General features: G+C 41.4%; 1 protein-coding gene across 1 annotated transcript in view; it reads right to left on the reverse strand.

Moving 5' to 3' along the window:
• Positions 1 to 23,208, reverse strand: part of LOC311003122 (glutamate receptor ionotropic, delta-1-like) — a gene marked incomplete at both ends in the record, with an annotated part of 637,202 nt that overhangs the window by 235,769 nt on the left and 378,225 nt on the right. The window contains one exon of the mRNA XM_083994807.1: positions 3,961 to 4,245. Within this exon, the coding sequence (XP_083850933.1) occupies positions 3,961 to 4,245 (285 nt within the window). The remainder of the gene's footprint in view (positions 1 to 3,960; positions 4,246 to 23,208) is intronic.

The raw sequence follows: 23,208 nt of genomic DNA on the forward strand, positions 1-23,208 counted from the left end.
TTCCAACCTCTGACTTTAATTCTTGATGAATGAAAACATGAGTCTGTCTTGCACCGGTCAAAGAATTTCACGGTGCGGAGGCTCATAAATGTAGTGTGAAAACACTTCGCTTTTCCAAAACTCCTCATTGTCCCTTTAATTTATTTATACAAACACTTAAAGCAGAAGTGAGTGATATATTTGTGTTAATATAAGTCTTAAATAGTTATATCTTCCGACAGCAATCACTTACATAGAGTGTTTGGACTGAAACACGGGTCTGTCAGTCCCTCTGCTCTGCTCTGAGCCGAAGAGAAAACATTTATCGTATCCTACAGTTTTTATCCAATGAGGAGAGAGAACGGCATGCAGGGCTGTGTGTGCAGCCAAGGAACACCGTGAATGTGGTGATGTAGCGACGAGGACTGTTATGGTGCGTTCAAGGAAACTCGTATTTTTCCGACCGTGAAGTGGTACCAGTTCGATCTGGTACGAGTTCACCGGTCGGAAGTTACGAGTGGCCGTTATAGTGACTTTCACCGGTAAAACAGGTCGGAAAAACACGAGTGGGTTGCCTGGAACGCTACAAAGACGTAAGTTGTGACTTGAAGCCGTAATTTACGATTTCAAAAGCCTGCCTGGAACGCAGCATTAGGAGAAAACGACCGGATCACTCACTTCTGCTTTAATATTTAAATATAGGACTTTTGTATTTATTAGGTTTATTCTGCTGTTTTTCTTTTAATCTATTTAATTCCCTCTGAGTGCAGTTTATAGCAGGTGACTGTACTTTGACAATAAAGTTCTTGAATGTTTACATGACACAATATTTATTTCTTTGGGTTTAATAAAAGGTTAATTCCACTGAAATTCCAATGGGTTTGGACTCTAAACTGGTTCTAACTGGACCGTTTGGCTCCATGTGAAACCAGCTCATGTTGAGAGAGAGGAAGCTCCAGCTGCAGCTTCAACACTCTGACGGAACAACACTGCTCCTTTAACGTTTTGGTTTTCGGTTTTCTTGTCCCAACTTCACTGACACGTGTTGTTGCCTTCAAATTTAAAATGAGCTCATTTTCATTTTTCCATGAAATTATAAAACTTTCAACATTTTCAACATCTGATATGTTGTTCATGTTCTTTTCTTCTCCATTATTAATTTCCCCCCTAGCTCAGACCACTGCTGATTGATGTAGCCTGTGGTTATATGCATTGTTAAAGGCTAATGTATGTTCTGAACATAAAATAACATCTGATTACTAAAATATATATATAGTTTTTTTATGTGCAGGTATCATATTTTATCATATTGCATCAGTGCTTTTATTTATTACTTCTTATATTTTTGGAGTATTAGGGCCACATTGACAGATAAAAAAATCACAAACTTCGAGAATAAAGTCGTAAATTTACAACTTTATTCTCAAAGTCTGATCGATTTATTCTTGTAATGTTATGACTTTTTTCTCGTATGAAATGTACGACTTTATTCTCAAAGTTTTTTATTTTTAAAACGTATTTCTGCCTGTTCTGACCACAGGAAGAAGGGTTTACATTTAGCTCCAGGTCTGCAGCGCCTGTCATGTTTAAAAGCTGCAGCTGCTGCAATTAAATGTTTAGTTTTGCTTAAACACTAGAAACAGTTTTTTTTATCACCACTTTGTGAAGTTCTGATGGTTTTTCAGGTGAGAAAGTTCCTGTTGAGCATCAGAATCTTCACAGGAATCGAGAAACGCAAACAACCAATGGGCCAGAAGCTTTAATCCCTGACGTTGTGCAGAAACATCCCAGCTGAGATGTTCCCATCCATCTCCAGTGTGTGTGTGTGTGTGAGTGTGTGTGAGTCCCACAGCGTCTCCAGCTCTGCTCTGCTCGGCCTCGGTCTAAATGTTTCACCGAGCCGCCGGCTTCTCTCTAAATCATCCTGAGCATCTGAGAGGCTAAACGCCGCCATCTGTTTATATCCTTATATTGTAATTGCCACCATCCTGTATCGACTGGACTCAGAAATCTATGGGTCCTAATGTGATTTCATTAAGACACAGTCCTGCATGGTGAGCTGCTCCCAAACAGACGCTGCTGCTGCTGCTGCTGCTGCTGCTGCTGCTGCTGCTGCTGCTGCTGCTGCTGCTGCTGCTGCTGCCGAGTCGATGGTGAAGTTCTGCTGCTGCTGCATCCGTCATGTAGAAAACCTCCTGGAGGCCACGAGACATCCAGAATCATTTAGGTCCGTCTTATATTATCCTCCTAATGCTTTTCTCAATGATCTGCTCCCTACATCAGGTGAGAGAAAACTATCTGACTGGTTACACAACGTTAAATATGAAACAGGAGGAGAGAAACCTCTGATCTCTGCTTAAACACGGACGTCCCGTAGAGAAGCATCAGACTGAGCTGTGATCAAACATTCAGGTGTCCATGTTTAGAATAAGTTGGTCAGATTTTCTCTCAGATATTAAATGTGCACGTAGAGAAAGATATAAGATCTAAGAGCTCGTCCACGGCTTCCTGAACCAGACCAGAGTATCGATCACTGACTCACTGATGAAGAAGCAGAGGAGACATAAACACGAAAGGTCAAATCTAAACGCTGACACGTCTTTATAATCGGTGATGTAACCGCTTAACTTCCACCTTTGCAATCAACAATTTATTAATAATATAATTAATAATATACCGTACTTTCCAGACTATAAGTCCTGACAGCGATGCGTCTTCATACCAGTCGCCAAAACCACGACACCAAACAGATTTTATATAAATGAAGATGTTACAGTTCAAGTAGGAAGAGGCTTCTTCACTGAACGACGGTGGATCAATAATTAAAATAGAAATTAGACCCTGAAATAACTGTAAAACACACTGATCTTGGATCAGATTGAACTAATAGGATGAGTTCAGCCTGCAGCACATACAGTATGTGTCCGCTTTCCTGCAGAGTCCCGTCTGAATTCAGACAGGATCATCTGGAAAATCTCGTCTTAATCCGCCATCTTGGTTTTGTGCAGCCGAACACACAGGTGCAAATGTAAACAAACACAACACAGCCAATCACATCCTCTGGAGTAAACCCACTGTTTCACCACCGATCATATTTACCTCCAGTTTACTTTGTGTTGGAACAGTGTATTCTGTTTGGATGCACGGTCCCAGTCTCATCATGTGTTAATCATATTAACCATATTACAAAAAACACAAATCTAAGACTTTTTGGCAAGAAGCCAAATCTTCTGGAACTCTCTGCTTATTTCAAACATTACATTTCCTCTTAAAGCTTAGAACATATTCTTTGAATACATATTTATATTTTGTCTTGTCACCTTTAAACCCTCTGCTGTGTTTATAATGTTGCTTTGTTTGTGTTCATCTGTGTGTAAACTCATGAGTTGTTGTCAATAAAGCTTATAAAAAAACAAAATAAACACATGACACATGACCGTGTACTGCAGCAGGAAACAGCTGATCACCAGACTGAACAGCAGAACGACTTCATCCCCCGTCAAATCCATCCTGAGGAGAAGTTGAACCTTATTTTGTTCATTGAACCAGTTTGTTTCTCTGTTTCTTCTGATTTAAAGATGTGCAGTCTGAGGCTTTTTAATTCATCTATGAAATAATCTCTGACATGCTGAGAAATTATGACAAATTCATCATAAAAACAATCCCAAAACATGTAGTTTTAGTGTTTAAACCAGGCCACTGCAGCTCCAACGCTGGAAACACAAAGATTCCAGGACAACTCAAGATTTTCCAGGACATTTGACTTATTTTCTCATTTTCCAGGTGTTTCCCATGACTGGGAAGTTGGTCAACCATCGTCCAGGACTCGTGGGAATCCTGATGATCCAACAACAGCAGCAGCTTCATGTGCACACGGCTCCACCAGACTCACATTATAAAGCTCAACATGACAACACCAACCGGTCTGAGCCAATCAGAAGCCGCCTCAGCATCCATCAGTTTCCTCTGCAGGTCACTCACCGTACTCGATGTCGTAGAAGACGATGAACTTCTGCCAGCGCAGCTCCTCCACCAGCGTGAGCATCACGTGGTTGAGGCGGACGGGGGGGCGCGCGGCCAGCGTGTAGCGCTGGCCCCCGGGGCTGGGGTTGAACTGGCAGGCCGTGCGCGGCGAGCCCTCGCTGTTCCTCTGGATGTACAGGTGAGGGATGTGCATGGCGTCCGTCAGCGACTGCAGAGCGCTGGCCGAGGCGCAGCCGGTCGACGTCACCAACGCCAAGATGCCCTGGTTCATCAGCTCACAGGCTGGAGAGACAGAGAGACAGAGAGGAGAGGAGAGGAGAGGAGAGGAGAGGAGAGGAGAGGAGAGGAGAGGAGAGGAGAGGGGTGTTAAAGGGACATTGTGTAGGAATTACTCCCATCTAGCGTTGTGGTCTCGCTTGTATGGCCAAAGGAAAAGAACAGTTAAAGCAGAAGTAAGGTGAATGTTTGTGTTAATCAAAGTCTTAAATAGTTGTATCTTCCGACAGCAATCACTTCTATAGAGTGTTTGGTCTGAAACACGGGTCTGTCAGTCACTCTGCTCTGCTCTGAGCCCAGGAGAAAACTTTCCTTGTATCCTACAACCTTTATCCAATGAGGAGAGAGAACGGCATAAAGGGGCAGTCCTCTCTGTGTGTGCAGCCAAGGGATGCGCGTGAATGTGGTGACGTAGGGACGAGGGCGGGGACTGCTAACTCCATCTGCTGACAGGAAGTTAGACAAAACCACCGGATCGCTTACTTCTGCTTTAATGAAAAACAGACTTTTGAACCAAATAATTGATTTTCTTGAATAGATAACAGGAGAAGTTACACAATGTCCCTTTAAATATCGGGTTTATAAATATAAATGATCAGATGTTTATCAGCCGCAGCAGCAGGAAGAGGAAGATGAGGAGGAGCAGCTCTGATGTTAAATAACGTGTTGACCTGAGGGCGGCGGCTCAGAAGAGGCTGAGCTGCTCTGTCATGAATCTGCTGAGGCGTCCGACAGGCTACACCGATGTTCTGACTCCTGAACCTCCACACGCTGCAGCTCTGACCCGGCAGAGAGCAGAGACCTGCTGCATCATTCAACAGACCACAGAGGCCACGCCTCCACATGCAGCAGCAGGAAGGACAAGGGCAGCTGGAGGTCAGAGGTCAGCTGGTTGACTGGCAGCTTCACACCTGAACCTGAACCTGAACCTGAACCCGAACCTAAACCGGCACACACACTACTCAGTTTAAACCAGAACCAAACGATCCAGAGACCAGAATCCAGAAGTCAATCAGAGCTTGGATGAAAAGGAAAAAAAACTTGCAAACGTGCATGAACGAGAGCAATCAATCTATCAATAATAGATAAATCAATCAGGTAATACGTTCAGAAATATAAATAAATACATGAATATATAAGTGAATAATTCAATAAATGAATTAATATCCATATAAATATGGATAAAAATGTTCTTTTGACTATTTTCACAGGACTTTTATTTTGAAATACTGCATCATTTATTTCCCAGCTCTTCTCATTTATGCAAATCAAGGAGGCGTGGTCACCTCACAGCCGTATTTAGTCACTTGTAAATTAATATTTACACTTATTTCTTTCTCCCTTTTTAACTTTTTAACTGTTTCATGAATGATTACTTTCACTGTTTTACCCTGTCTTATCTTTGTTTTTACATCTATTTTCTATTGATGTTGTACAAACGTATTCTTATTATCATTGTTTTATTTAACTGTTGTCTACCCTCCTATGTGCTGACTTGACTTATTTGCATATTTCTACACATATGCAGCTAGCTAGCATGCTAATCAACACAGTGTAAATGCATTAACATTCAGCCTCTCTCTGCTCGGCCTCTCTGGCAGCGGCTGCAGCTTCACTCCTGTTTCTTTTTTTTTTTTTACTGCCGATTAAAGTTCTGCCCTCAGAGTCCGACTGCACTTAATCACAGGAATCATTTCCCTACTGCCCCCCCCTCTCTCCCCCCTCACCCCCCAGCAGAGTCAGACCTTTTGCTTTCCAAACCAGCTCCTTGACCTTTTGCTGTTAACTCAGTGTCTCTGAGCTTTTTCTTTTTCCTCCTCTTGAGGCTTCTACTGCTGCGTCATGTCACCCCCCCCCCCCCCCACCACACACACACACACACACACACACACACACTGTGAGCTCTGCACAGAACCACAGGCCAACACCTTTTCTTCTGAATACAGCAGGAGATGAAGCCTCAGCTCCAGCTCCTGAGGGAGCGGCGCTGACTCTGCTGCTGTCCTACATTAAAAAGAACAAAAAAAACCTGCTCTGTCCACACTAGAGATGTCACGATTATAAGTTTTCTTGGTACGGTATTACGATTATCACGATTATTATGCATTAATTAATTTCACAACACTATGAATGTGTAAAATACTCAAATATACACCGCAAAAACTCAAAATCTTTCCAAGAATATTTGTCTTATTTCTAGTCAAAACTAATCTCTTTCCATTTAAAATAAGACTCATCACCTAAAAATCAACTTGTTTTTAGATCATTTTCACTTGTTTCAAACAAAGTTTTACTTAAAATAAGTAGAAAAATCTGCCAGTGAAAGCAAGTTTTTTGTGCATGTAATAAGAAAGAAAAACTTGCTCCACTATCAGATTTTTTTTTAAGTGAAAATCTGCTTGAAAGAAGTAAAAAGTGTCTAAAAACAAGCTGCTTTTTATGTGATGTGTCTTATTTTAAGTAGAATGAGATTTGTTTTGACTAGAAATAAGACAAATATTCTTGGTAAGAGTTTGAGTTTTTGCAGTGTAGTCAAAATATAATTACATTACTCATTGTTTACACAAAACATTTACAGTATCTATTAATGTAGGACAAATGATTAATCCCCCAGGAGAAATATTCAGGTCATAAATTGTCATCTATACCAAATGTTTATGTTTATTTTAATCTTTCATGTTTGGTTTTGTTTTGCTTTTTTTTGTAACAAATGACACGCTAACATTTAAATTCCTACCAATTCAACGTTACGTTGGTGCATTGACCTTTACTTTGGTGCACATCTGCCGATATGGTTCCAACATAATTGGTATTTAGGAATCTTTACGATCAAGTAATTGTGGCGTAACTGGCGTTTAATACCACGATTAATTCTGGAAACAAGTCATCGTGACATCCCCTGCAGCTCCGTCAAAAAGCAGAAAAATGACACAACACATAAAGAAGAAGTATAGTTTCTCCTGCTGCTGCTGCTGTTTCCTGTCGGTGCGGAGTCGCAGCATGTGAAGTTTAATGTTCACACGCTCCATTAAAGTCCAGTTCACTCTGCAAACACTCATGTAGCTGCTGCCCTACAATCACCCTGAGTGCTGCCCCCCCCCTGCTGGGCCCATCGCCCTCTGGGCTTTATATTATTCTCAGGCAGCAGCTGCGTAATAATAATAAGAATAAAAAAGAAGGAAAATCAAAGCTGTAATCATAAGCGAGCAACTTGCGCTAAAAAGAAAAGCAGCTGCGGTTGTCACACTGCAAAAACTCAAAATCTTTCCAAGAATATGTGTCTTCTTTCTTGTCAAAATGTCTCAATTTTAGTCAAAACTAATCTCTTTCCACTTAAAATAAGACTCGTCACCTAAAAAATGAACTTGTTTTTAGATCATTTTCACTTGTTTCAAACTAATTTTCACTTGAAATAAGTACAAAAATCTGCCAGTGAAAGCAAGTTTTTGTGCTTGTGATAAGAAAGAAAAACTTGCTCCACTGTCAGATTTTTCTACTTATTTAAAGTGGATAATATGCTTGAAAAAAGTAAAAAAGTGTCTGAAAACAAGCTGCTTTTTATGTGATGAGTCTTATTTTAAGTAGAAGTAGATTTATTTTGACTAGAAATGACATTTTTGACTAGAAATAAGACAATTTTTTGCAGTGCGATGGGGAAAGAGAAGCCTTGGCTGCGTGTTGAGGAAACCGGTTTAAAGGAGGTCAGTGATTGTGTTGACCTGGTTTCCTCCGCAGCGTGTTTTCCTCAGACTGACGACGCTCCGAGGGAGGAGGGAAGAGGCCACGGACATGAAGCTCCCAGAGATCTGATCTGAGACCGTGTCGAGTGCAGGGAAGGAAAACTGGATCAGTTTCATATCTGAACCTTTAGATAGTCTCTGAGGTTTGGATGAATAAAAAATAACAGTTTCAAGATGTGAAGATTAAAGGGAGTTCATTCTGGCGAAGCATCAAGCTGATAAACTGCTGCCATGTTTTTACTACAGGTCACGACTCCTGATGCTCTGCTTCATTCAGCTGAATATTTTGTTGAGGTTTAAAACAAGAAACAAGAATCCATCGTCCATCTTTAAAGGGATAGTTCAACATTTTGGCAAATTGGCCCCATTGCCATAATCCCTATAGTCATAGCAGTAGGTTCGTTACCTTTAATTGTCGGTGCAAGCTATTTTTAGAACGGCGGAGCAGAGCCGTGAGCTGTTCAGAGCTACGCTACGGAGGCTCATTATGGGATTTCTTAATTGGTTTCCCTCATCAAACTCATCAAATACACAATCCAACAACTCCACAACGCTCTGGTGGACAAGTTGTGAGCTGCACATTCACCACGTTATGAGATAATAACACAACGTTGCCACACAGAGTTGTTTTAGAGGGAAATACAGAGACTGCTTGCTGAAAAACTGTCCCTGAAGGCAACATGCATCAGCGGTTTTGCATGAATTTACCTGGTTTGTTCTGTGAAAACGAGGCACACGATTCCAGGAAATGTTGAATTTATCAATAAAAGCCACAGTGAGCCGCAGCAGCCGCCTTCAGCCACATACAGAAACCAACTAACACCCCCCAAACAACTCTCTGCACCTTTAAACTCCCCTGTTGGAGCAGATATGGAGCTTTCAAGCGCCCAAATCCCTGCTCTCACACACACACACATACACACACACACACACACATGGAGGCGGTGCTGAGGCAGCACTGGGCTCCCAGCTCCTCATCCTCTCTGGGCTCTTTCTCTTTGAAGCAGCGACATCAAACTCTGTCCAGGGCCACAGGAGGTCCAACTGCAGACGCCACACTTTCACTTTCACTTTTGTCTGAGAGCAAATAATAAATAACCCATCTGAATGTTTGCTGCTCGCTCGTCTTCTTTCCAAGAAACTTTACACTACACTACACTACACTGCAAAAACTAAAAAATCTTTCCAAGAATATATTGTCTTATTTCTAGTCAAAACTAATCTCTTTCCACTTAAAATAAGATTCATCATCTAAACTTGTTTTTAGATCATTTTCACTTGTTTCAGACTAATTTTCAGTTGAAATAAGTAGTAAAATCTGCCAGTCAGAGCAGGTTTTTTTCTGCTTGTAATAAGAAAGAAAAACTTGATCCACTATCAGATTTTTCTACTTATTTCAAGTGAAAATCTGCTTGAAAGACGTAATAAGTGTCTAAAAACAATCTACTTTTTAATACGATAAGTCTTATTTTAAGTAGAATGAGATTGTTTTTACTGGAAATAAGACAGGCTCGAACACAAGCATCAACAAACTTTTCCCGAGGCAAGCTACACACGTCACATCCTTCAAAATAAAAGTACTACTCATAACACAATGAGTTAAGGCGCTTTTCTTTTACATTGCTTAACATACATCCATGGGAGAAAACAAGACTGTATTTTTTGTAGAGCATATCTACAAAAAATACAGTCTTGTTTTCTCTGTGTTTCAAGTAAATTTAGATTTATATTGAAAGGAAACTACTACACTACTAGTGTCTGATGTAGCACCTTTATTTTGAAATCATTACTTGCAGGTGGAGGAGCTTCTCACAGGATTCTGAAATCCTGAAGCTAAGCTAAGAAAAAAATACCCCGAAAAACAGAAAATAATTAGTCAGAAAAACAGAAAAAAATATTCAAAAAAACGAACAAAAAATAAATTACTCAGAAAAACATTTTTTTTAAATTATTATTGAAGTGAATGCAATACGCCTCCGTAAAAGTGTGAAATCTGTCAGTTTAATCATCTCCAATCAGGCTGATGGACACGTGAACCTCTGGACATCGACAAAGCAGCTTCCTGTGTGTGTGTGTGTGTAGGTGTGTGTGTGTGTGTGTGTGTGTGTGTGTGTGTGTGTGTGTGTGTGTGTGTGTGTGTGTGTGTGTGTGTGTGTGTGAGTGTGTGTGTGTGTGTGAGTCCAGGTGATCCTCTAACTAACGCCATGATGATGTATTTCCTGCGTTAGCGGAGCGGATTGAGGAGCGAGGAGGAACATTAATCACGGCCGAGCGGCTGCGAACAGGAAAACAAATGAGTGTGTCAGAGAATGATTTGTGACGAGACAATCAGCGCCAGGACGTGTTCATTACGACTGTTTCCACGTCGCCACGGTCACAGAGACACTTTCCTGCTAAAATACATTCACTTCTATGTAAAATATATATGGAGGGTGGGCGTGGCCTGTGTGACGTTACCTCACGGCGACTGTTTTCATTTTATTTATTTTTTCTATTGGTTTTAAGGCGATTTATTGGGTTGAACATAGATTAAATGATGAACTAGATGTATTTATGGGTTAGAAAGAGGATTATTATCATAATATTATGATCATAATATGTTTGTTATGGCTTTAAAGGAGCCAAACCAGCTGTTAAAAGTACATATACAATCATTTATTAATCCAGAGTGTTTATAAATGACAGACTAATTAGCATCTGTGTAGGAAAAATAGGCTACTTTATGTAAATAATGTTGAACATAGTGTGTGTACATTCGTTATTATAAAGGAGCCATGTGGAAGTTGATAATGAACTGATTTGACCCTTTAGTTTGAAGACGTTGTTCATATCACAGCTTCACTGTGCTTTTATCTGGCTTCATTATTTATTGGCTGTTTAAAGAAACACTAATTAACTAATGAACCAACTGTTGTCTGTTGTCTTTCATCGTATATACGTTTTGCATAGTGATTAATGGTTTTAATTGATTTTTTGTGAAGGAAAAATACAGAGTGTTCATTTAACTTTGTTGTCCTGTTTTGCAGAGAACCATAATATGCCACCTGCTTTGATGCAGCAAAGTTTCCAGAATGTTTTCCTCTCAACATAAGAGATGACGTGGCTGTTGCTAGGCAGTATGACGCTGCATTGTGCTTAAATACTGAAGACTTCCTCTGTTCGGAGAGCTGCTCCTCTCTCATGACTCTGCTGTGGGAGATTCTGTGCACAAATTGGATAAAGAGACTTCGTATCTCCATCACTGTTTCCTCCTCGGTTTCCACCGTTTGAGGTTTTAACTGGTCCTCTTCTAATGACATCATCACACTGCGTCCCCTTCTTCGTCCTCTATCGTTTAATGACACATTGGAGCCGCAAACTGTTCATCTGGAGGAGCTTCTTTTCTAATCTTCTTCTTCTTCTTGCTGTATGTTTATTATTATTAGTCTTATATTATAATAGTGGCATAAAATGATCAGAAAAAGACAATTAAACTGTTGGGAATTAGTCGTCACCTCGTCCTGTTATCCACTTTTTTCCGAACGTCAAAAACATTAAGCCGGTTTTGCTCTTCCGGTGGAATTTTATGTTTACGTTTCCATGGTTTCGGCAGTCGCGGTAAATGCATGGATTTTTTTTTTTCAATTAAAATCTGTAAAACGCATGGATCATCACACCAGCTTTTAACAATGGATATCAAACAAACTGACATCTGTGTTAAAAAGCCAGTGTTAATCCACCACTTTATTTTCCCATGATCCATTGCGTCACACCACAATGGAAGTTGGTTTTCAACTTCCGTTTCACTCCGTAGTAGCATTCTAGCGAGCGGCTAGCTGGTAGCGTTAGCCACCGGTGTAGGTACCAAATGTGGGGGCTCCGGGCTGCCAAAACCGTTTTGACTAAATCTGATGTTTGTTAAGTCTATAAAATGAATTATTGAACAAACATTACTATTTCTGTATGCACGTTTTTAGTCATGGTTGTTGTTAGCTTTGCTGCTGCTGACAGCTAAGCTAACAGCGGTAGCTAAGCTAACAGCAGGACGTCAGCTGTTAAAACCCTCCCGTTGTGGGACACGACATGAAACTACTCCAGTTAGCTCAGTCATGTTGGAACTAGGATATCCGCTGGAGAAAATATTTTTTTCATGGACCGTTTATTGAGTTATTGTTTATTGACACTGCTAACGGCTAACGGCTAACAGCTAACGGTTAGCCCAGCTAATCTAAAATGTTTGTTCAACAATTCGTTTTATAGACTTCATAAACATCAGAGTAGTCACAACGGTGATGTAGTGACGTGAAAATGTGACATGAAGCTAAAACCTCGTCTGTATTGTTCTCATTAACATTACGTGATGATTATAAATAAAGTCATCACGGCAAATGTCTATCAACCAGTCTATGCTATCAACAATAACAGTGACAGCAATGGAATCGAGTGTCATGGCGACACCCAGCGTCATTCTCCGGAAAGTGGTGGATAGATCCATGCGTTTACCGCAGCTATGACAATGACTGAAAACCATGGAAACGAAACATACAATTCCACCAAAACGGCAAAAACTTGTGATACGACGTATGTTTGTCGTTGTTAGTTCGTCTTTTCATCATCAATCTTCATCTTCTTGCTGTATGTTTATTATTAGGCTACACTCTTACACTATAATCGTGGCATAAAATGCCCAGAAAAACCCAATTGAATCGTCAGTTGTTCGGCTCCATGTCTGTGCCCGGGCCTGGTGTCGGTGTCGGGGTGTTGTAGCTGTTAGTTCCTGAAGAGCAGCAGCAGCAGCAGAGTCGAGGTTGTGACGGTGTCGTCTGGTCTCTAAGCCTCTCAGCAGCCTTTCATCTCCGGTTAGAGCCCCACCACTCTCTCTCTGCAGGAGAATCTCTGTCCAGACTTAAAGGTCAAGAGATACTCCAAAGGGCAGCAGGCATGTTATAACTCAGCTTCCTCCTCCTGCACCGAGGGGAGGAAAAAATAACACATTTATGCAGAGGCAGAGGAGCATGAAGCAGAGCAGGTATAGTCTTCTTCTACCGAGCAGCTGGCTGGTCGCAGAGACTCTTAATGTTTGATGAGTCAAACTTGGCTGCACTCGGGCTGAAGCTCTCCAAGCTGAGACCAAACGGAGGACAGAGCTCATCAACATGCAGCCGCTTCTCCTCTTCTAAGTGAATAAAATCTGTCTTTATTAAGGCGACGAGGAAAAAAAAAAGCAGCGTCGTCAGCATCCGGCACCAAAAAAAAAAAGGAAAAAAAAAAAAGATGACGAGGCAATAACTCCAGTTCTACCAACAAAATTTTTTTAAATTTGTGGGAAAGATAATGAGAGGAAAGTGGCCTGTGTGGAAGAGGAGATAATGAAGTGGTACTGAAACATTCAGAGTGTAATCTTGTATTAAATTAGTGTTTTTTTCCCTTTTTTTTTTTTTTTTTTTTGCTAAAAGCCCAGAAGATAAGGAGATTGGAATCAGACTCATTGGGTCAATTTAATGAAAATAAATCACAGCTGGCTCCACACATGGTGACGATGATGGTGTATGGTGTAGGTCTGTGTGTGTGTGTGTGTGTGTGTGTGTGGACTCTGGAGAGGAGTTTGTTTTTCTGTTTTCACCACAAACTGCACAAAAAGCTGCATCTCATATTATTCTAATCAGATTCAGTGGGAGGATTAGTCACGGGCCACGGAGCAGCGGCACCGAGGAGGAACTCATCTCACCGCTGCTGTTTCTCTTTCTCTTTCTCTTTCTCTTTCTGTTGTTGTTGTGGTTGTTGTTGAGTTCATAAGTTCACAGAGACTCTGTCAAACCAGTGTCGGACTGCGCTGATGGTTTCCCACCTTTAAACTGGAGCCTCAAACACCTGCACATCTGGAGATATTATCAGTAGCACATCTGGAGCTTTTGAAGTTTATATAAATATATAAAACATCATGAAAATATCAAAGCTGTGTTTTATTTTGAAGCGCTGATCCCTGAGAAGATCTAAAAACCAGTGATCTAATTAAAAAACAGAGCAGATTTCAGAATAAAACACTCAGAGAAACCAATTCCTGCAAGTTGTTGTTGTTGGATGGATGTTTGGGTCCAGGTGGTGAGGGGGCGGGGCTTAGTTGTGACATCACAAAGTGACAGGAAGTCCTGACGGCTGGTTTAAAGGCTCAGTTTCTGAATACAGGCTGTGTGCATTTCTCTGTGGACTGAGGCTTTGATACTTTCACAGTATTAATATAGAACCTAGAGCTGCTTTATAATCACACTACACATGGACATCTACCTTTATACTGTATGGAGCTTTAATACAAACATCTACCTTTATACTGTATGGAGCTTTAACACAAACATCTACCTTTATTTTGAAGGAGCTTTAACACAAACATCTACCTTTATTCTGAAGGAGCTTTAACACAAACATCTACCTTTATACTGTATGGAGCTTTAATACAAACATATACCTTTATACGGTATGGAGCTTTAATACAAACATCTACCTTTATTTTGAAGGAGCTTTACTACAAGCAGGCCCATCTACCTTTATGATTGTATCTGGAGCTTTAAATCAGTTCAGGTTGTGATATTAAACTCCACACAGCTCCACATCTCCTCATCATTGTGTCGATGTGTCTCTTCCTCGTGACAGCAACAATCACATTTTAACGAGCGGCGGGAGAACGTGGGACTGAAACTCACAGTCAGTCAGTCAAGTCGGTCGGTTGTGCTCTGAAATCACCGAGGACCAATTAGCATAATATACTACACTAGAATGGGACTAATAGCTTCGGAGGCCTCAGAAACACAACGCCGTCGCCGCCGGTAGCTGTTGGGATAACTCACACACTCACACACACTCCCTCACACACTCCGAGCCGAGCTGAAACGACGTGACTCAGTCGCTCTCTCGCCGGCTCTGTGAGTCCACAGTGAGTCATGGTTTCATCCGTGCTAAATGAAGCCTGCGCAATATTTAGCCGAGGCGACTCCCCGTGCATCCTAATGACACTTACAGAGTGACTCCTACCAGACGGAGGGAGACAGAAGCCATTAAGAGTCGGAACAAGACAAAGATCTCTCTCCTCTCCTCTCCTCTCCTCTCTCTGCCTTTCTCCTCCTCCTTAGCGTGATCTCTATCAATATTTCTCCTCTAAATTAGCCCCGAGAAACAAAAGCAGATTCATCTCATCCTATAGGAGCAGAGGAGGAGGAGGAGGAGAGTTATAGATCTGTCCTGAATTCCTCTGCACGGCCTCTTCCTCTCTCTCTACAACAATGATGATGATGAAGCAAAGAGGACTGTGTGTATTAGAGATGCAGGGCGGCTGACGATGTGCTATCACATTGAGGGCGACGCTGCGAGCCGTTTCATTGGGTAAACAGATGGTTTCCAGAGGCCGACACCTCCTCTTCCTCCTCCTCCTCCTTCATCCCGATGAGCTGCTCATGTAAACTCGACGCCGAAATTAGACAAACGATCTGCGTCTGATGCTCCTGTAGTTTGGTTTCTTCGCTAATTAGTTCATTATTTTACTTCTTCTTAATCACTATAGATTCTCTCTGTTCAACTAAATACCAGGGGATGTACTTCAGCAAAAAAAAAAAAAAAAACATAATGGAAACACAGAAAGTGATTCATTACAAAAGTCTGTAAAATTAACCAGAGATGAATTAATTCTATTTAAATGTAAACCTCAGTTTCTGTTTTACTAAACTTAAACAGTCGGGAGTTCTCGACGAGATTTGGTAAGATTCTACATCACTTCCTGCAGCTCATGTAGCTACGCCATCTAGCCACTTCACAGGGACATAATGGGAGGAGCCTGAAGGTAAAGTCCTAACTGAACCAGAACCAGAACCAGGACTCACAGGGACAAACAAGTGCTGATCAATGCATATTAGCTTCAGCTAAAGCTAATGGAGTCCAAGCACAAACTTCTCCAATCATTTCCTCTTCATCTCCACCGAGGAGGTTCTGTAGCCTCCAATCATCTACTGATGGTTTGTTTCTTTATTTGTTTGTCTGCAGGATGAGACAAAACGTCCTGACCTGGTTTGCAGTGAACTTGGAGGAATGAAGGGTCAAAGATCAGAGAAGAAGCCGTGAAGTTTTGGTGCAAATTCTGAATTTGATGTTTGTTCTTCTGAAGTTGGTGTCTGTTTGTTGTTTGACTTTGAGAGGTTGGTGTCTGTTTTTTGTTGTTGACTTTGACCTGAGTCTGTAAAACTTAAATGTGGTTTCTGTGACTCCGTCGGGCTGCAGTAAAAAGAGTCTGGTCCACTTTAGACAGTACCATGTTCCATTTAGAGACGATAATAATGATTTTCCTTCCACTGGATCTGGATCATTATCTGAATCTGAACTCCTCCTGGTTCTTGAAGACGTTTCTTAAAGAGAGGAAATATCTTCAAAGTCCGGTTACATTTTAATTTCAGCACTTTCTGATATGAAAACCTGGATGTGCAGACTCAAACATCAAGATCCACATTATTCATGTCTGATTATATATATATATATATCCATTTCCTTAAACACTGAGGAAAATGTCTCTAGCTAAATGTTCAGGAAAGAAATGGATCTCCACCAAAATTTAGATGTGTTTTTAAGTGACTCAGACACAATAAGAGAGGAAATGAGACTCGGTCATGTGTCGCTGCGAGGTCGGGGAGCTCAGATCATTGATAAGGCGTCACAAATCCAGACCAGCGAAAAACAAAACAAAGGAATTAGTGGAGCTGAGGCGAAACCTGGTCCAACAGATCAGTGGCACGAGACAAAGCAGGAGGACGCTCAGTATTAACACAGCGGCCATGAACGGACCGAAGCGGCCGTGAACGGGTGGCCAGAAGCCCCCTGATCACGCCATCCCGTAACCATAGCAAAACAAGTGTCTCATCCAACCTATGAACCCTGGTTGAACCCTTTGTCTTCATGTAATCACTTTAAACCTGTTTTTCCTCAGAATTATCCTCCCAGAATGCCGAATTTGGAGAAAACATGCTGTATTCAAATGAGGATAACTAAAAAGTGGAACATCCTACAAACTCGCTTCTTTTCCTGGTGAAAGTAGAGAGTCTCCCCTTTCATTTGAGATATTCTGTGTCATTTTAGTCATAGCACAACATATTTTGTGGCTGTTTGAAAAGTAGTATAAATCCTCAGAAGTGCCGGCACTGACTGTACACTGAGGGGGAAAAAAGTGGCAGTGAATGAGTTAAAGGTACGAGGCTGAAAAAGCAGAATAAGATAAGTAAACGATTGGACGATGATGAGGAGAAACTTCTGATAGGTTGTACACTCCTCCTCTTCCCTCTCTCTCTTCCTCCTCCTCCCTCCTTCCTCCTCCTCTGGGTTTTCTGCTTTGATTCCTACTGTGTTTCTTTTCATCCTTCTGCTTTTCATCATCCTCTGAAGTTAAACTCTCCATCAGCACCTCCTTCACCAATCAACCATCCCTCCTTCTTTCCCTCCCCTCATCCCCTCGTTCTCAATCCCGCTCTCCCTCCATCCCTCCATCCTCTGAAGTCGACATCTCCTCTCCGACCCCCTGTTTCTTTTCTTTCCTTTCATCTGTATTTTTTATTTTTTGGCTAAAGCGTCTTAAAGAAGAATGAACTCATCATCGCAGCGGCTCCGGAGGGAATCGAACCTCCAGCTCTGGCAGCAGCAGCAGCAGCAGCAGCGTCTTTGGCTGAACTCAAGAAATGAATCAGATATGAGTGAAAACACGTCGTTACACTAAATACTTGGCTCCTAAGTTGAGGTTTGTGATGAACAGGAGCAGGACGACCCACTGTGATGAGAGGGAAGATCCAAAACCATTCACTCTGCAAAACTTAAGCTGCTTTTATACACTAGAAAGTTAAAAAATAATATATATTATCATATGTGTGTGGTGGCCTGGGAAAACCCTTCACATGGTGGGAATTTGACATTTTCATTTTTTTATATTTCCATAAACTAGAAGTTTTCAGCCATTGGTAACTGTTTGAATAACTGAGATAGCCCTCTCAGATCAAAAGTTATGGGCATTTTAATCTATCCAAAAAACTGAAAAGTGAGAAAAATGGCTTTAACTAGAACGTTGCTGTTTCAACCCTCTAAAAACGAGTGTTTTACAAAACATTAAACAACTTCTGAACCGTTTATGATAGAGATTAGCTGTAAACTGTATCTGAATTGTGTGATTTTCTGCTTTCCGATGGTCCTTGAATGGAGCCTCTATGACAAGAAGGGACCGTATAGGGTGCGTGTAATCACGTGGTACGGGAACAGACGCTAAATCAAACGTAGCATCGATGCTAATCCGAACGTAGCATCGGTGCCTGCACGTTTTACAAAACATCAACAAATTATTATAACTTCCGAACCGTTTATGATAGAGATGAGCTGTAAAAAAGCATCTGAATTACGGGATTCTCTGCTTTCCGAGGGTCCTTGAATGTTACCTCTACAATAACAACGGACCTCCTCTCCTCTAGCTGCTGCTGCTGCTCAGCTGAAAATGAAACGCTCTATTTGCCACAAAAAAACATAAAAATAAGTACTTTTCGTTTTGTTTTCTTAAAATAAGTATTCACCACGATGTAGTAGGGAGTTCAAAGTACCAGAATCACGCAAAATATCAAAATTGTGTAAATAGTAGGCTACTTTTCCACCTATTTTGGCTATTTGCCACAATAGAACGTCAGTGACTTCCGACGGCCACACATATTTGAGATACTGTATATTTATCATTTTGGATCATTTTGACTTCCATCTAAAATCCATCACAATTAATCTTTGATAAGATAGAAGTGTTTCTGTGCTCCAGACTGTGGTTTTGGTTTTAAAACTTTTTAATTGTCTGTGATGTTTCATTAATCTGCTGACTCTCTCTCCTCGATATATAAATAATTTGACATTTAAAAACTCTAAATCAAAATGTTAAACTTTATCTTCACCAGATTCTGAGTTCATAAGCTGAATAAATGAATAAATAGCTGAGTGGCTGCTGACTGATGTGATGATAAAGGATCAGTGGACGAGTGCAGGTGCTTTATGGGTAAACGAGTATAAAATGTCAACAATGTGCAGTTAAATCGCTCCGTAATGCTGCAGATATTTTATACAAGAGAGGAGGAGGAAGAGGAGGGAGGAGGGGAGGGAGATAAACTCATAAACATTCATCTTGTTTCTTTATCACCTTCATACCAACACACATACACACACACACACACACACACACACACACACACACACACACACACACACACACACACCTCCCCCTCTGTGTTCAACATGGCTCCCTCCGCCCTCGCAGCTCATTTTTCACCTCGGGCCGATCGGGTCTTAATTTCTCTCATGCTTAATTAAACTATCTATCTCCATGGATCTGTAGCCCCATTACCCATAACACCCTGCACCACCACTACACCACTAAACCCCCCTCTCCCCCCTACCACCTCCACCATGTCTCTGTTAATAAGGGGATGAAATGAATGACCTGTAGAGATAATAATGCTGCAGAGCCGAGAGCTTTATTATGGCTGACAATCCCCAGGCCTTAACCCCCTGGACACTGAGTGTGTGTGTTTATGTGTGTGTGTGCACTGCAAAAATTCAAATATTTGTCTCATTTCTAGTCAAAACTAATCTCTTTCCACTTAAAATAAGACTCATCGCCTAAAAATCAACTTGTTTTTAGATAATTCTCTCTTGTTTCAAACAAATTTTCAATTGAAATAGAACAATCTGCCAGTGAGCTTGTAATAAGAAAGAAAAACTTGCTCCACTATTAGATTTTTCTACTTATTTCAAGTAAAAATCTGCTTGAAAGAAGTAAAAAGTGTCTAAAAACAAGCTACTTTTTATGTGATGAGTCTTATTTTAAGTATAATGAGATTTGTTTTGACTAGAAATGACATTTTGACCAGAAATAAGACAAATATTCTTGGTAAGATTTTGAGTTTTTGCAGTGCACATCCTCTTAACACCCAGTGTGTGTGCACATAAGTACTGTAGGAAATCCTTTTTCCTTCTTTAATGGGCAGAGCTCAGACCAGAGGAGGAGATTAGCATCGGCTCAGATTAACATACTAATGTTGGCAGCGTGTTATTATCATTCCACATGTTAGCATGTTAACGCGGTGCTATTTAGCATGTAATCTGCCCACAGTAGGCTCATCCACCATCCATCCACCATGCTATAACGTTATAGGGTGAACTACAGCGTGCGCTCAGCCGAGCCCCAAAGGACAAGTGGATGTTTTGACACGTCGGTGAAGCAGCAGGAAACAGTTCAGAGACCAGTGGAGTTGTTATGAGTCACAGCTCTGCACAACGACACGCTCATTTAATACGGAGCTATAAGACGATCTGGTTTATCTTCTTCAGAGGCAAGCTTCTCATCCCCACATCAGTTCACTCAGCTGCTCGAAGCGCCAAAGTGTCTCTCTTTGTCTTAATTAGTCCGTTCTGATTGAAAAATGACATATTTATTTAAAGGTATTCAGAAAAGAATATTGATTTTGAGCCCACTATGGGTCTCAACATCAGTGTAATAACTCATGTTCCTCCCTCAGGTGAGTGTCAGAGGCAAAACTAAGAGCAAAACAAAAGTTCAGGCTCTAAAATGCAAAAGAAAACGCCTTAGTTGAACTCATCTCAGACTGATCTGAGATCTGTGAGCTGCCTAGAATCATGTACTGTACACACACTATAATGGGTATTTCATGTATTGCAAAACCTCATGGGCAGCAGGGCAGCAGAAGCAGCAGCGGCGAAAGCAGAGCAGCGGCGCAGCAGCAGAAGCATAGCCAGGAGCGAGCAGGTGAGCTGGGAGATTTAAATAGCCCGCCCTATCTGGGCGAGGAGAGCATGTGACTGATCAGCTGATCAGGATGGGCGCGGCTTGAGTCGTCTGCCTGAACTAGCTTCGCAGGCTTCGCATCATTAGTTTTTTATAGGGAAAGATTAGTTCAGTTACCAGAAAATGTAGATGTTTAGAAAATAAAGATTAAAGGGAATATATTGTAGCTATGCAGCGTTGTGTTTACAGCCTATTGAATTAAGTGTTAGCATTAGCGTAGCAGATAGAGGCTGTTTGATTGTGAAATAGTACTAGTCACGTTTTCTATAGATGTGTAGTCGCCTCTTGTACATTTGCAGTCAGTCGGAAATTTGAATGAATACACAGCAAAAACTCAAAATCTTTCCAAGAATATTTGTCTTATTTCTTGTCAGAATATCTCATTTCTAGTCAATAATTAACTCTTTCCACTTAAGATAAGACTCTCATCACCTAAAAAATAACTTGTTTTTAGATCATTTTCACTTGTTTCAAACTAATTTTCACTTGAAATAAGTAGAAAAATCTGCCAGTCAAAGCTAGTTTTTTGTGCTTGTAATAAGAAAGAAAAACTTGCTCCACTGTCAGATTTTTCTACTTATTTCAAGTGAAAATCTGCTTGAAAAAAGTAAAAAAGTGTCAAAAACAAGCTGCTTTTAATGTGATGAGTCTTATTTTAAGTATAATGAGATTTGTTTTGACAAGAAATGACATTTTGACTAAAAATAAGACAAATATTTCTTGGTAAGATTTTGAGTTTTTGCAGTGTATACTGTAGGCTACTTTAATTGGGTCATGAGATGTGTTTTATGGATCAATAAGATGTGTTAGATTTACCTGAAGTCAGTCACTGTTAATATGGAGAAATGTGATACTTGAATTGTTTTTAATAGAGACTCAATCTGAGTTTTCATGGCTGCTGCATTTGATCTGTTTCTACAGTGAATCCTGTGAATGCATCTTCCTCCTCCTCCTCCTCCTCCTGAGGTGAGTGATGACGGTTCATCAGTGTGATTGACAGGTGGGTGGGAGGCGAGACCAACAACAACAACAACAACAACACAACACGTGTCCTCAGGTGAAATCCATCTGGTTAATAATAAATCACGTTCACAACGCTGAAGCTGCTACAGTAAAACGTGACTCTGACTTCACGCTGCGTTCAGGGAACCCTCGGAAACCACAGAGCTGAACATTTGTATGCAGCATCGACTTGTGCAGCTTCATTCGGCTTCTCGCCCTCCATCCCATAAACACAGCCAAGAAGAAGAAGAAGTTAATGATGGCGGCGGCGGTGGCGGCGGTGGGATATTACCCAGAGTTCCTCAGTCCCACAGGTGAGCTGAGCCGGTCGTTAGTGGGAATTTAAACATCGGCCCCGGCAGCGTTAATGTCGTTCCACAACCATTAAACTGAGACACTGTGGAGCATTAAATGTGCAGGCGTCCACCGGTGTGTGTGTGTGTGTGTGTGTGTGTGTGTGTGTGTATATATGTGTGTGTGTGTGTGTGTGTGTGTAGTATATGTGTGTGTGTGTGTGTGTGTGTGTGTGTGTGTGTGTGTGTGTGTGTGTGTGAGAGAGAGTGGTGTGTTGGGGGCGAGAGGTAATGATGTATTAGGGAGAGCAGCGTCGTCTCAGGGCGTCGTTCATCACACACAGACAGCTGAGGGACAGAGCCATCAGTCAGAGCCAATACAACAACACACACACACACACACACACACACACACACACACACACACACACACACACACACACACACACACACACACACACCAGACTGAAACACAACAGAGAGACAGGTGAGGACGTGAACGTGGAGACAGACAGGACGGATGGAGGAGGAGGAGGAGGAGCTTCATGCAGAGCCACTTCCTGTCGTCTGCAGAAGATGTTTCACTGCAGATTTGATTTGACTTTTTATTTATGCACCTTTTCTCTCTACATTTTGTTTTGTTAAAGCAGAAGTAATCGATCCGGTCGTTTTGGCTAATGCTGCGTTCCAGGCAGGCTTTTGAAACCGTAAATTACAGCTTCAAGTCACAACTTACGACTTTGTAGCGTTCCAGGCAACCCACTCGTGTTTTTCCGACCTGTTTTACCTGTGAAAGTCACTATAACGGCCACTCGTAACTTCTGACCGGTGAAGTCGTACCAGATCGAACTGGTACGACTTCACAGGTCGGAAAAACACGAGTTACGAGTTGCCTTGAACGCACCATAACGTCTTGTCAGCAGATGGAGTTAGCAGCCCCGGCCCTCGCCATGGATCTATTGGTCCTCGTCCCTACGTCACCACATTCAGGTGCGTCCCTTGGCTGCACACACAGAGAGGACTGCCCCTTTATGCCGTTCTCTCTCCTCATTGGATCAAACTTGTAGGATACAAGGAAAGTTTTCTCCTCGGCTCAGAGCAGAGC

This window comes from Trachurus trachurus, assembly GCF_905171665.1.
Source record: "Trachurus trachurus genome assembly, chromosome: 19".
Taxonomy (NCBI): domain Eukaryota; kingdom Metazoa; phylum Chordata; class Actinopteri; order Carangiformes; family Carangidae; genus Trachurus; species Trachurus trachurus.